We start from the raw sequence: 15,000 nt of genomic DNA on the forward strand, positions 1-15,000 counted from the left end.
AAAATGTCCGAACAGGCTTACAAGACAGCATCATTTAGAAAAAGAGACCAGAAACCAGAGTAGCGACACAAAGTAGACAAATAAATCATCCTGACGGGTTTCCAGGATTCAGAGACTAAAAGCAGCTGATTTAAAAGTCGTTCTGTTCTGTCAGTGCACCAAAACATTTCAGACAGAAGTTTTTATTTCATATAGACTTAAATCATCTTAATAAGGACGATACAAGAGCAAATTTAATTAATTCTCAACTTCTCCTAATTCGCATGATTCGTGTCCTCCTGGAAGTTCGGCCAACATCAAGGGCCAGAGGAAGGATTCCTGTTTTCAACTGGGAAACCAAAGAACTTTCACTCCTTGATACATTTGCTCGAACATAAGATTCTGTGCAATAATAAGAAGGACATGATGAGCAGCTGGAACAAAAAACTAGGATCATATAGTGTTTCTAAAGCAAATGATCTCATCAGTGAAGTCAGTCTGAACATTACAGAAGTTACAGATGGGTTGAAAGTACCCGACTTGAGTTAATTAAGAAGCACTTAAATTAAATAATTTAAATTGTAATACTATTAACTACTGAAATGGAACCCAAGATCCTCAGGTGTGTGTGTGTGTGTGTGTGTGTGTGTGTGTGTGTGTGTGTGTGTAAAAGTGAAAGTAGAAGACACTGACCCGCAGCGCTGACCATGTACTTCCACTTCATCACGTACGTGTCGCCCTCGTGAAACTGGCCGATGCTCTGGCGCGGCAGGCGGCTGTAGTCGAACTCCAGGATGTGCCACACCTCCACCTCCAGCGTGCTGATCTCGTAGCTGCGCCAATCCTCGGCCTCCACCAGGCCGTAGCCCCGCCCCACGTTGAACCCGTCCAGTCTGGTGCAGACGGGCGCCTGATGGATGGGCAGCATCAGGGAGGCGTCGTACGCACGGGGGTGATCGGAGGTGGACTGCTCCTGGGGTCAAAAGATGGATGGAAATAAAGGGAAGCATTTCATACTCCTTTACAGATCCTGAAGTACTTTTTGATACCTTCTGATCGGCGATGTGGTCGTTGTTTTTGGCGGGGCTCGGTGTTTTCCTGGAGTCGCTCCAGTCCAGGAACTTTTCTTTGAACAGGGTGGTTTCGTTGTGCTGAGTCAGCCTGCCGAACACGGCCCAGTCAGGTCGGCCCTGACCTTTCCTTTGGGGGAAGAGGATGCAGTCCGTCAGTGCTTCAGTCAAAGGTTCTCTATACACTGTTGTAGCAGTAGCTGTGTCATTCACTTGTACTGAAGCTGTGACTTCTATCCATCTATGCTCTCTTCAAGCCACAATGCTCCTTTGACAAAAACAGTAATTTCACCTCGCAGAACACAGTAGCAGCTGGTCTACCGCTTCCTGGATCTGTTAGTTAGTTTGTGTTGTTGTATGACTTCAGTATTTTAAAAGGGTTAGTTCCGCATCACCAAAATCACTCAATAACACAAACTAACCGATGCAGGCAGCGGTAGACCAGCACCTCCTGTGTTCTGTGAGGTACAATTACTGTTTTTGTCAAAAGGAGTGTAGAAAGATGGATGTCACTGCTCCAGTTCCCTGGTGCAAAGCGCTGTCTGACGGCAAGGTAAAGCAGTGAAAATATTCTAAATATAGTTTAGAACACTTAAACTGATATTGATTTTTTTAAGAATCTAAAATGCGTTTTGCTACAGTAGTACATTGGTTTGCTTCCATGCTGGTACTCCTGTCTGTTGGTCCAAACTCCATCTACAGTAGATAAAACACTGACTATGGAGTAGTATCTCATACAACCCCACATCAAGAGATCCAAACTACCCTTTTAGTGTTGGTGAAATCTGCTCAGCCACAGGCAATGTATATGTAAAAAGTATATGTTTTCGTACTTGGGTATGAGAGGGTTGCACTCCCCCGGGTCGAGCGGGTTGATGTCACAGTTTGTGTAGTCGAAGGTGCCGTTCCACAGGTGCTTTGCCAGCTGGAAGGCCACCTTCCTCTGTGCCAGCGTCACTTCCTTTCCGTGCCATATGTACATCTCGCTGCCAAAGTCAAACACCAAAACCTGCGCAGAAACACAGACAGAGATAGTGTTCTTTATTTTTCCAATCCAACAGTAGCAGCAGTCTTAGCCATCTCCCACAGTGTATTGTGTTGTTAAATCACCATTGGGTGGCGCCAAAGTACAACCCAATCCTACACTGAGGCCTTTAGATCCCCGACTGATTTACAGTTTAACCCAGTCAACATGCATTTAGACTCCAGGCAGGTGATCTGACCTCCTTAGGGTTGAGCAGGGAACAGCGAGGCACTTTGGCCCAAAAATCGTCATCTGGGACCAGTTTGTCGTCCATCAGGCGGTAGATGCAGTTCGTCTCCACAATGGCCCCCTCGTACAGCTCGTCTTCATCTGGTGTTCCTGCAGCTGCAAGAAGAAAAAGACAAGGCGTCGACTTGAGTTCCGGTGCTCTGGGGACCGTTTTCCTCGAGGTTGGGTTCATTACGCCAGATAAGAATCCTTACACTGGTAACTCGACTGCCCCCCCAGAATCTTCCAGAAGTCCTTGGCAGCGTGACTGTGCGTGCCAACGCCCTCCTCGATGTCCTGGACGTAGTTGGCTCGGCAACCCAAGTCTCTCTTTCTCTGGATGAAGTTTGCTAACTCTGAAGCCTGAAAAAAAACAAAAAAGAACAACTGGTATTACATTAATGCGGATGAGTTTGGTTGATTCCAAAAACACAGAGGTTCTTTGCTTTTTAATAAACCTTTTTAATATCAATTTGAGTTCAAGTTCACTACTCAGGAAGACTTTAATGACCTAAACTCAAACGACCCCTTATAACAAATGAGGTCAGCGCTCTGTTCAGCCAATCACAGGTCAGCAGAGCAGTCTATGAACAATAGCCTTGTTTTGAGTCTGTTTCCTGCAACACACACACACACACACACACACACACACACACACACACACACACACACACACACACACACACACACACACACACACACACACACACACACACACACACACACACACTTCTTCTGCTGCTGCTGCTGCTGCTGCTGCGCCACTGTTGCTTCCTCCCAGCGCTGGGTGTTCAAATCCTGCACGTTAAGCCCGCCGCACATAACCCCCCCACCCTCACTCCACCAGTGTCCATCTGAACGAAACTCGCGTCTATCCGAGCTAGCTTCCTGTCATTTGGCAGCGCTCAAGAGCCGGAACTCGCCTTGTTCTTCTCGATGACGTTGGCGAACTCCCCGGTCCAGATGAAGCAGAGGTGAGGCGTGACGAGTAGGAAGCAGTCGCCGCTGTTCAGGGAGGACGCTCTGGGCTCCACCAGCCTGGTCTGGACGTGCCGTCGGCCTGGTGTTACATGGGCAGGGGGGACGGGGGACGAGACAACGACACACAGGACAGGTGGCTTATCAGTGACAGCTCTGAATAAGCATGCCTGGATTATCATATTGGGGGTGTCGACATTTGGCCCTGTACATGTATGGACGTGTATCTGCCTTGTCAAGTACCCACCTCTATGAATTCTCTTTCCAGCTGTAGCCAGGACGGTTTGTTAACTACATTAAATCATAAATGTTGTTTATTATAAACTCTAAGGGTTTTTTAGGGGCCTCAGTGACTCATGATCCCATTGGCTCTTCAGGTGATCTAAAAAGGACCACTCTCAACAGACAGGTCAGGACGGCTAGTCTTCTAACAAAGCGGGTCCTCCCCCGCCCCCCATACACTTGCTCTGGATTACAGACAGCGGCGTTTTAAGGAGCGGATCAGCCCAGGATAGTGTGAGGTGACCTGGGGGGGGTGATTTAAAGCCACAGCTGTCACCGGCAGACGTGAGGAGGAGGTGCAAAGACACCGAAATAGACCCAACTCCTATTTTAGATATCCTCTGGAAAGGACGCTCTCGAAGCAGCATCCTCCAAAAGCTTTGTGCGAGACAGCAGCCATTTGTTTTTCTATCCTCTTAAACAGCCGGATGGAATCGCTGGTCGCTGCCGCCTCGCATTTAAAAAGATCAGGAAAATGTAGGCAGATATTTTGGATCCCTTTCTGCTCGTCTGGCTCGTTGGTTCAGTAAACATGTTGCATCCTCAAGCATGTCCATTTAAAGAGGTTGCCCTCAATTTGACTTTTGTACGGGTTGTGCTTTCAACAGAAGATGGAGATATCTCTATGATAACCTCCAAAAATCTCCTTGGTAACGAGATACGTAAGCATTTGCTCTACAGGATAATCTTAATAATTATGATAGTGTAAATGCAATTGGCAGAAGTAAAACACACACCACAGTCGCAAAAAAGCATCAAAATGTATGAGAGGGGTATTTACTGACGTATTCTTTATCGTAGAACAAACCGTATATCTTAAGCTTAAACCTTATTTCAGGCATTTAACCAAAACCCATTTAACAAACCCACTTACTATGAGACGAGGGAACCGGAACTTGCTCACTCATTTCTGGGTTAAGGGACTTAATCCTACACCACTCTATTAGTTATACCATTGGTCCCTGGTTCTCAACTGGTGGTGGGCTAGCGTCCACACATTCAGTAGGGTGCATTCTGCATTCTGGGTCTGAGTCGCTAGCAAAAAAAAAACAGTTATTCCAATTTAATTTTGAAGTATGTTGAATTTGAACTCCAAATTCTGAACAGTGCTGTTATGTTCATTAGCCAAGCTAACGCTAGTGGTGCTGCTCTGGTAACGGCAATGCACAAGATGTCACTTGAGTAGCAGGTCCTATGACATGCAACTTTCAGGTACACCTAGCCCATTGATGGCAAATTTACGCAGTCGTTATTGCAATTCTTCTTATTACTTTGTTTTCATTTTGTGAAGTAATATTGAAACAGGCAGCACAGAGGTTAGCACTGCTTCTTCACAGAATGGAAGGAAATGAAACTAAAGGGGAGTTAAGTTAGCCTAAAATGTGAACTTGGATGTAGACCTGTTGGGAACCACTGTTGGGAAGGAACCACTGTTGGGAAGGAACCACTGTTGGGAACGGCTTTACTAAATACTATTGGTTATACATTTATGAAAAGACAGGCCTGTGAAAATGTGGGCAAGATGGCAACTGGTATTATAACCCCAGGGGATTTCAGTGAGTGCCCATTACAACTGCATTTAATAGAGTCTGAACTTTCCACAACATGTTTTTCTGAGTCATCACTGGAATTATTGAGCAGTAAACTAAAAATAGAGCCCGTTGTGGGTGCAGGTGCATCTGTCTGTGTATGGACTGAGCCACCTGCTCACTCCACTGACCTTTGACCTGTAACAGCATGAGTTTCTTGTAAGGCACGGCGCTGTTGTTGGACATCTGCTCGGAGATGTTGACGCTGCGCAGGTTGACGTTGCTGAAGTTCTCGTTGCTGGCCAGACCGGCCAGAGCCACGTCGGAGAAACCGGAGTTCTTGTTCACTGCAGTGAGCACAACAGAGACACACAGTGAGGGGACGTGAGGCGGAAGAATACGTTCAAAGTCGTTTCATTTACTGTCCTTTATACAGACGAGACAACGGCTGGAGAGTAAATGACCTTTTTCATGCCAGACTAACCCAGTCTCTATACGACTGTAACAGATATAGAACACTCCAGAGACACTTTAAGTGTATTTTTTATTGCTGTCAGAGGAGGTGATGGAGGAAGTTATGGGAGTTGGCATGCCATTGACTTTGTGGCTTATCTAATGTTACTCTCAAAAACAGCTACAGACCTCGTCCAGCTTTTGAGGACAGCCCTGCACAATAACAGGAAACTGACTCCAGTCCCCGATGTAGGTCATTCGCTTCAAAACTGATATTGAGGGTTTCATTGTGCAAATTTAGAAAAAATAAGGAGCCTGTCACATGCGTGGTTTTGGTCTCGTGCATTTCCCCAGACCCTCGTCCACCCTCACTCACTCTTCTCAGCCTTCATCCTCTTGCTCTCCAGCAGGCCGATGTTGAGCCTCTGCTCCGTGTACTCGTGTCTGATGTCCTGCCTGGCAGCCAGCATCTTCAGAGGGTTCCTAGACGACTGGACGTTACGCGCCGGGCGCACCGCCCGCTTGTGCTGCTCCATCTCCGAGGTCAGCCTGGGGAGGGTGTCAGAGGGAGAAGAGTAAGAGAGGCTCACAATGATGTCGGGTTCCTTACTTCAAAAAACGACCTCCAGCGGGCGGGAGCTTACTTTGGCACCTGGGGGCCGAAGATGGCGTCGAAGTCCATCTCCACCTTGTTGGTGGTGGCGGGGAGCTCCTCCGCTTGGCGGTAGAACTTGGAAAAAGTTTCGTCTTCGAGGGTCATCACCTCCTTCACCTTCTTCTGCGTGACTGTGATGGTTGCTTCTGGCAGTCCAGACACTGAGGGGGGACAAGATGAGGCCGGGTCAGGATCATGTTATACGTTACTACTACAGACGATTCGCCAAAGCCCGTGCAAGCATCACCGAGCTAATGTATTGCTAATGGAAGATGTGCTCATTTATTTATTGATGGATGAATTCAAAACTAAAATTGTCACTTTGATTTGTGAGAAAAACTTTATAGTAATGTAGTAAAGGTTGTACTTCTATACACAAATCCTCCATGTTCTCATTATATCAAACCGCATTTTGTGAAACTATTTTTTTTACTAATTTTGTCTTAATTTGTCATTTTCTGCACACAACTGAAATGACCTACAAACACACAAAGCAGTAAATATTAGTTGTTATTGATTGTTTATTAACACAAACTATTTTAATTTGGCTGTGCTGTAAAACGATACATGATCTGCTCTTTGTTGCATTTGTTTTTTCTTAAAATATATATTTTAAAGTATTTTTTGACCTTATTTTGCTTATTGTTCTTTAACCCCTACTGTATGTGCTTACAGGCTAATGTGTTATGCTAAATATTCATTCCTCCATGAAAATAGAAATAGTTAAGGTTTGTTGTGGTTGTAGAAAAGTTGTTCTTACACTTCGAGGGTAAAAATCGATTTTATAGACATGACTAGATTTCAGATGAGAACGATATCAACAACAATAAAAGTGGTTCACATTGTTTCACGGTTTATTTAGCCGATTCACTGTGATGATACTTAAGAGATCATTTTATTACAGTGCATTTAATTCAATGCGGCTTTATTGGCATGAACGTTTCAAAAGAACAATGTTGCCAAAGCATCAAAATAAAAAAAGTACACAATAATATAAATATATTAGTTAATCATGTAATAGATTATTATTTTGTACTCTTTGCACATATCTAATCTTGTGCTACTGCAGCCTTCCATTAACCAGGTCTGCCTTGAATCAAGGCAGACCTGGTGAAAACCACGCTTAACTCATTAAGTTTGGTCTCGGTTACACAACTGATATCCATCAGGAGATAATCTATAATCGATTGCATGTTGTAACGTGGGAAAAAAAAATGTTCTCAGTGAGTGAGCAGAGGAGTGGTGAACATGGAGACAGCGACACAAACGAGACTGACCTTTGCTGTTGAGCTTGCCGAGGAACGACTCCAGTTTATCCAGCTTCATGTCAGACTCCAGGTTCAGATCTGGCACGGCCTTGATCTCTGCGCGCGCGCACGCACGCACGCACGCACGCACGCACGCACACACACACACACACACACACACACACACACACACACACACACACACACACACACACACACACACACACACACACACACACACACACACACACACACACACACACACACACACACACACACACACACACACACACACAGCTGTTAGAGCCATAAATTGACTCTGATTGTAGCACAGATCCAACTGTATCTCTAAACAGGCAGGAAGTCTGAGCTTCTGTTGTTCAGTGTCGCCGATTTGGAACAATGACTGAGCATGAATGAAAAGTTGCACACAGTCACTATGACGTTATCTGAACACATTTATTGGCCGTCACAAGCATTTTAACAACAACAAACAGCCACTGAATATGAACCCTTTCTGCACTCATGCATGTGGATGGTAACATTATCCAATGGTCCATGTCCTATTAGGCTTTGATAACCTAATAGAAGTGGTGATTTTTTGTGGTTCTGGTGATGATGATGATGATGAACATTGCATTCGGTGCAACATCGAAATAAAAAAATAAAAAAGGAATAGACCTTTGATATCAGACATCTCCTCCATGTCTTGTGAAAGAGAAGCAAAGACAAATAAGATGCGACCCAGAATCATTTTTAACACTGTGCATTTGTCAGCTCAGAATATGTCCATCTAAGTTCAAGTCAACACTTCAGCTACTTAACTGAGTGGACAGTTGGTTTTGCACGGTGTGTTTGGAGTCAAACTGACCTTCTTGAGGTTTGGAGATGGCAAGGCTGCTGGTCTTGGGTTTGGAGGACAGAGGAGACTGGAGGGCTGACGGGGAAGCCAACCCTGTTGTATGAAGACAGACAAGTATGAACATCCGATGATATGGTTACCTGGTACAAGTACAGTTTGTAAAAGAAAATCTGATATTTGTGGTGGTTTGATTTTACGAGACAAAGATTGCGATGTCACTAGAACATTGGTTCGATGTACACCAAAGAACAGGTCGTACTTGAAGACGCTAGCACTGCTCAGTGCTGACTAACGTAGAGGAGTAAACACAGCTAAACATCGGTGGGATGGACCCCTGTATTCTAATCATTATTAAATGTAGGAGCTTTCATTTACTGAACATTACGAGGCGCTGCGTCGTGATGTAAGAGGACCGCTACGACCTGCAAGTTGAGGGACACGTGACTGATGGGGCTAGCTGAGCTAGCGGGCTAATCGGTCAGCGTGCCAGTTGACCACTGTTGCATGATGGTATAATGTCATATGTGGACTGAAGTTGCTAGTTTTTTTTAAAAGTTTGTTTCTCTCGACTTTATGTTTGCAACTTTTTGGATTGTTTGAACGACAATTTGTCAAAATCGACTAGAGGTGAATGACTAAAACACAGCCTGTTACTTCCTGTCTACTTCCTGCTTGTGCTTGGAATATTAACGTTGACTATGATATGGTCTATACAGAGTCGGGTTCATTTTTCATGGACAGCGTTTACTCCCCCCCGCTGATAACTGGGACGGGGTCTTTGCAGGGGCAGAAAGCAGACTCTGAACTGCCGACGACACTCTCCGAGTGCAGACGGGCATGTGTGCATACGCCCCTGAGAGAGACGGAGAAGGACCGTAGAGGATGTGTGTGTGTTCAGTTTCCCCTCTTACCTTTCTTCACCATGCGTGCGGCCACAGTGAACTGGGTGGAGTCGTTGGCGGCTCCGTGGCCTTTCGTCTTCCAGGCCTCCTCTTGGGCTACGATCAGCCGTTTCCTCTCCTGGATGGACATCTGAGCCTCGATCCCCTGGCACTCCATCTCCGCCTCAGCTAGTCTCTGAGAAGGGAGAGAAGACACCGTCAGTTACAATAAAAAGACTCCCGATGGACCGAAAGTTAAAGGACTAATCCACCTCAGGGTACTGACGCTTCAGTTTGTGGTGTCCCATGCATTCCGGGAAGCATTTTGGGAGTCGGTATCCACAACAGTGCTTTGTGTTAGATTCTTCCTGGAATGACTGGGGCACTTGGGACTTGGACAGAAGGAGTACATCCTTGGAAGTATGTTGCTACGCTACGCTACAGCGAAAGGAAACTAGAATGACCGCCTTTTGGTCGCGTGTCTCAGCCAACCAGTCATGCTGCAGTTTACATCCACGTCCATCCAAAATGTCGTCCCTTTGTCATAATTAGAATATGAATTCTTGCGTTATGGCCTAAAAGCATATTTTGTGAGGTCTTGACTGTTGACCACCAAAATTTAATCAGGTCCACCAAATTGAAAGAAATATCCCGTTCACAATGGACGGACCGAGGGACAGACGGACGGACGACCTGAAGACATTACGGCCATGGCTATCACCGTAAAAAAAATATATAATACACCAACAATGGAACCATCTCACGTTGCCATTGGTTTGTTGTGATAAAGTGTTTGAATGTGGATGAATTCCTTTAACAGCAGGCCACATTCACAGACAGACAGCAGCCGAGGACACCGAGGACACCATTGGGGGAGATTAATACACAGGAAGCACCTTAATCCCCGTCTTCTTTAGAAATGTTTTTGTGTCACTTGTCAAAGTTCAAATAAAAGAAATGTTAGTGAACAAAGTGAAGACAAAGAACAATAGCAGTCAGCGTCCTTTAGTGGTTGATTACAACTTAACCCATTTGGTCTAAACACTGATTTATGTTGCGAGAGCACTTCACACGGCATTGACAGGGGTCACCTTCCTTCTCCAGGGGTGTCTCTCGTCCACCCGCGTGGGTCTGGGAGATCTGATGGTCTTCACAAAGCAGAGGCGTGGGGGATGAGGAAAGTAAAGGATGAGGGGTTTAGAGAATGGAGGATGAAGAGATAGTAGAAAATGTCCAAGCTCTGCACAAGCGCCGGACGCCACCTGTGGCCACCATGCTGACTCCGCGGGCAAAAGTGCCAAAGCTTCGGGAAGGGGATGTGTTAGAGGTGTGGAGGAGCAGGGTGGCTGTGAAAGGACTGTGAGCATAATGTACAGTTGCAGCTGAGGGAGCAAAAAAAAAAAAAAAAAAAAAAAGACCACACACTTATGGCTGAAGACCTTTTCTGCAAAGCCTCACTCTCTGTTTCAGGGAAGACGCGTAGTCAGGGCTTAGTTAGGGGAAGCAAAGCGGAGGGCGAGCATTGCGTGCAGCAAGAGCTGATGCGGCTTCCTACCTGGCTGGCCGACTCATCGGGGGACGGAGAGCGGGGAGGAGGCTCGGGAGGAGGACAGAAAGTCTCCTATAGAGACACAGCCATGGAGAGAGGACGCAGCATTTACAAAGGGGCGTTCCAAAGATTCTAAAAACCTCCGGTGATGTCACAGTGATGACATCAGAGTTGTCTCGGCTTGAGCTCGGAGACCACACATTTATAACAGGAGCACCGTGTAATAAGCAAGCGGTGTGGGGTTAGAAAGAGATGGGCAATGCATTCTGGGATGCAGTGTTCTTGGAGCTTTACCCAGGCTAGGAACTAAAAGTCAAGATACCTCAATCTCATTTCCCACAAGTCCCTAAAATGTATGACAATGCAATACCAACTCACTGAACAAAATACAAGAACACAAATCACACTTTTTTCATTCATGTCACTGTTTAGTTACATTTAATCTAAACTGTAATGCCCCTCTTAATGGTTTCGTTATACTCCATATGCCGGGTGTGTAATTATGGTAGACAATACAAGATTCCTTTTACTTTAAACTTATTAAATTGAATTATTAAAAACAGTTCTAAGCTGCTAAATGCTCCACTATGATCACCAGCTAGTCGCTGTTGTTTCAGTCCAGCATAGTTGGTCTATCAGAGGGAAACCGTAGCGCTGGTTGAAAACACATCTGTCACGTAATACATCACGTCATTTGATCCATTGTTCATATAAAGTATTGATTAGACCAGCTTAAATGTTTGTATTTTTTCCTCTTGAGAAATTGAGTCTGCTTGAACATGATAATCAGCCTTAAAAAAAAATCCATCATGCCATCTCAAATATGACTAATAAGTCTGCAACGTGATGTGCCTTTTGAAATGTTGGATACATATTGAAATGCACATTTTCCATAAGTAATATCTATATCAATTATACCTTATACAGAATATATGACATATTAAAAACAAAAGACAACTACAAACATTATAGACGCCAACTAAGGAAACTGGAATTTGATAATTATATTGCATTTTATTTGTGCTATGGCCTTTGTGTTATCTTATCTATTTGCTTTTTTTAAATACATTCATATATTTGTTTGCTATTTTACGTTTGTATAATTATTATTATGATTATTATTATACATTGTCTTTACACATGTGGGCTGGTGTGTGTGTGTGTGTGTGTGTGTATATATATATATATATATATATATATAGATAGATAGATAGATAGATGGATAGATAGATAGATATAGATATAGATATAGATAGATAGAGGTTTGTGTATTGTGTGATATTACCATAAGACAACAAACGCACACAAAAAATCCCTCATGCATAATATTTGAGTTATAGGAAAATCAACTCTTCTTTGCGTCATTAAACGCCTGCATTCACAGGATTACTAGGAGGACACGACCCGAGTGTCAGCTTCAGCCCTGAGCAGCTGGCATGCAGCCAACAGGTCTGGCCTTTTGAGGGTTTGGAACGGGGAAAGGATTACAGTCCTACTCTGGCCGTCATACACAGCTCACATTAGCAACAAATTATCTCTGGAAAAGTTATGACGATTAGAGACAAGTCCACTTTAGACACAGACTGCATGTCCACAGTGTGTGAGAGACATCTTTGACATAATTCTGACACCCAACGAGCAGAAGGTGTGATGAATCGGAGAACACCGTCACCATGATTTTAAGGGAAACACCCAAACACAGCACCACTACCAACACCACCACATGTGTGCGCGCGCACACACACACACACACACACACACACACACACACACACACACACACACACACACACACACACACAGCTGATGTGTGTTACACTCAGGGTGGATTTATCAAGAGAGTGTGTTAGCAGCCAGGAGATACAGTTGAGTTTTGATCACTAACCCAATTGAAGTGCACTTGATAAATACCACCGCAGTGTGTGTGTGTGTGTGTGTGTGTGTGTGTGAGAGATTTGGGGCTCACACAGGGGCCTTACCCATAGTTCGTCGGACACGGCGAAATCATCGATCATCATCATCATCAGCGCTTCGTCGTCCTACAAACAAGCGGCCACAGGAGACAAGGGAGGGACATGTTTGCTGAAAGGACTCTGTTGTCCCGGAGAATCACGCGACCGACTCCCTAACAGTCCTTTGAAACACCTCTTGGACTTTAAGAACTGCCCTCTGAACCCCAAAACCCGCCGGCGGGATTGAAAAGAATGTTTTCTTTAAACAATCGCCAATCCAACACAGTTTATCACAGCCAGAAGCTGTAAAAAACGCCATCATCATCAGATTTTCATCTTTCCGACAGTAGTTGAACACATCATGTGTGACGCTTGATTCCAAAAACCCCCCAAAAAAAACATTGTATTCTACATGTCCCATTTAAAACCTGGCCCCAAACAAACCATTTGCTTTAACAAACATTCTGGACAAAAGACTAAATTCTGCGCCTCTCATCTTGATTGATTTGCCTGAGAAACAATTATGTGACAAAAATTCTGTGAAATTCAACTCAACTGGCAGCTTCTGAACACGGAGCAGAGGGGAGAGGTAGTGAGTAGAAGTTGTAACTCGTTCAATATATAAACAACATGTAGAGCCTCCATTTTTTTCTTTCCAACATTGGTAACATTTGTGGACACTTGGAAAAATGATGGATGTATAGATTCCAGTGATTTCAACTTGGGTTTTTAATATTTTATAATTTATGGCATTATAACTGTTGTACTGCATCTAAGATACTTTTGAATTCCCTCTACTTCTAGCCATGACTGTACGGTTTCCGTAGAGGTGCAGGACTTTTATATTGCAGTAAAATGTGACGGGAGCAGAAAAACGCCACAAAACTGCTCGGGTTTCAGAGGGTTAAGGAGCTACATACAAAATCTGAATATGTGCAGCCAAGCTGAACAAACCCTGATAAGCAGCTGGAAAGAAAAGCAGAGGCTGGAGCGGACGGTGACGGTTTCAATGCGTCTAAACAGAGAGGTGGCGTCCCGCCTCAACCCTCCCTTCAAAAACAAACAAGAGGATGCCAACACAGAGACACGCACTCAACATGCAGAGGATGAAACGAGGTTTATTTCTTTAATTAATAAAGGACATGCAAACAGAGACAAAGAGAAGAAGGAAAGGTTGAAATACAGAGTCATTACTGTCAGCTGTTTTTTAAAGTCTACACAAAGTCATGAATTTTGAGTAAAAATATCTCAATGTGTGTAATTTGGGCAAAATTAGGCCTTCAAATGAATTTGAATGTACTGTGATAGAACAACTGTAACAAATACACAAGATGATCTAGAGACAAATTAAACTGCTCTGTAGGGAGGTCTATGGCTGCAAATCATGAAATAACATTATTTTAACAAATTTTAATTTCATTATCCTTGTGTGTACAAATAATTTATGACGAAAGTCAAATTTTAAAATCCAATTTAGTTTTATTTGTTTTTAATGAGCGGTTAAAACCTTCTAGAATTATAATTTAAATGAAACGCCAGTGACAGAGATGTTTTACTGTAAATTAAGTTACATGAATAATGGACATTCTCAAATACGCAGACAATACACAACCTCAACTAAATAACGTTTAGTTGAAGTTCTTGCTTTGGATCCGGTAGCTGCTAAAAGCTGCTCAGATAACTGTTTATAAGTGCATAATAAAGTATATATTAATATTTATAAAACAAAAGAGCCTAGTAAGGGTTTAACAACAATATGAGTTTCTGATAATAGTTTATAAAAGCATTATTAACACATTATATTTAGTTAATATACCCATTATAGGCTGATATTAACGTTCTTAAGCAGTCTACAAACTGTGTACAAGTTTGTTATAAGTGCTTATAAATCTCTTATAATCTAACAGCACACATGTTTATGTTGCCATTGTTAACATTAATAGTCTTATAAACAAAATGTTAATAAGCATTTCATAATGTCCTTAATACTTATTAACTAAACGTTAATTATAGGGACCTTAATATAAAGCGTTTCCTATTTTTCTTATTTATTCACCATGCATCATGCATGCACAAAGTAAAAAATACATTTCAATGTAATTAGATGATTTCATTATATCGGCAGCCATACACTTCCGGCATGCACCATGAAATAATCTGCTCTACTGCCATGACGGACACATGCAGACACATGCTGACTCTTGATACAGTCCAAGCACAAACAAACATGCAACGGCTGTGTGTGAGACAGAACAGAGGAAAGAGACAAAGTGATGAAAGGACACAAGACATGGACAATACACAACCTCTC

The 15,000-nt window shown here is 43.5% G+C and overlaps 1 protein-coding gene across 1 annotated transcript in view; it reads right to left on the reverse strand.

Moving 5' to 3' along the window:
* Positions 1-46: 46 nt before the first annotated feature.
* The window catches only part of LOC137886891 (supervillin-like), a 30,849-nt gene continuing 15,895 nt past the window's right edge, over positions 47-15,000 (reverse strand). Inside the window, exons 13-29 of the mRNA XM_068729560.1 lie at positions 12,717-12,776; positions 10,744-10,809; positions 10,280-10,336; positions 9,219-9,384; positions 8,317-8,400; positions 8,127-8,153; positions 7,476-7,562; positions 6,188-6,359; positions 5,920-6,092; positions 5,282-5,437; positions 3,225-3,361; positions 2,517-2,664; positions 2,273-2,418; positions 1,883-2,058; positions 1,029-1,179; positions 673-952; positions 47-328 (exon numbers count right to left, since the gene is read on the reverse strand). Coding sequence (XP_068585661.1) covers positions 297-328; positions 673-952; positions 1,029-1,179; positions 1,883-2,058; positions 2,273-2,418; positions 2,517-2,664; positions 3,225-3,361; positions 5,282-5,437; positions 5,920-6,092; positions 6,188-6,359; positions 7,476-7,562; positions 8,127-8,153; positions 8,317-8,400; positions 9,219-9,384; positions 10,280-10,336; positions 10,744-10,809; positions 12,717-12,776 — 2,118 coding nt within the window. The 3' untranslated portion in view covers positions 47-296. The remainder of the gene's footprint in view (positions 329-672; positions 953-1,028; positions 1,180-1,882; positions 2,059-2,272; positions 2,419-2,516; positions 2,665-3,224; positions 3,362-5,281; positions 5,438-5,919; positions 6,093-6,187; positions 6,360-7,475; positions 7,563-8,126; positions 8,154-8,316; positions 8,401-9,218; positions 9,385-10,279; positions 10,337-10,743; positions 10,810-12,716; positions 12,777-15,000) is intronic.

Source organism: Cebidichthys violaceus, unplaced genomic scaffold (genome assembly GCF_023349555.1).
Source record: "Cebidichthys violaceus isolate CVI_PGR_0920_01 unplaced genomic scaffold, fCebVio1.0.p SCAF_466, whole genome shotgun sequence".
Classification (NCBI taxonomy): domain Eukaryota; kingdom Metazoa; phylum Chordata; class Actinopteri; order Perciformes; family Stichaeidae; genus Cebidichthys; species Cebidichthys violaceus.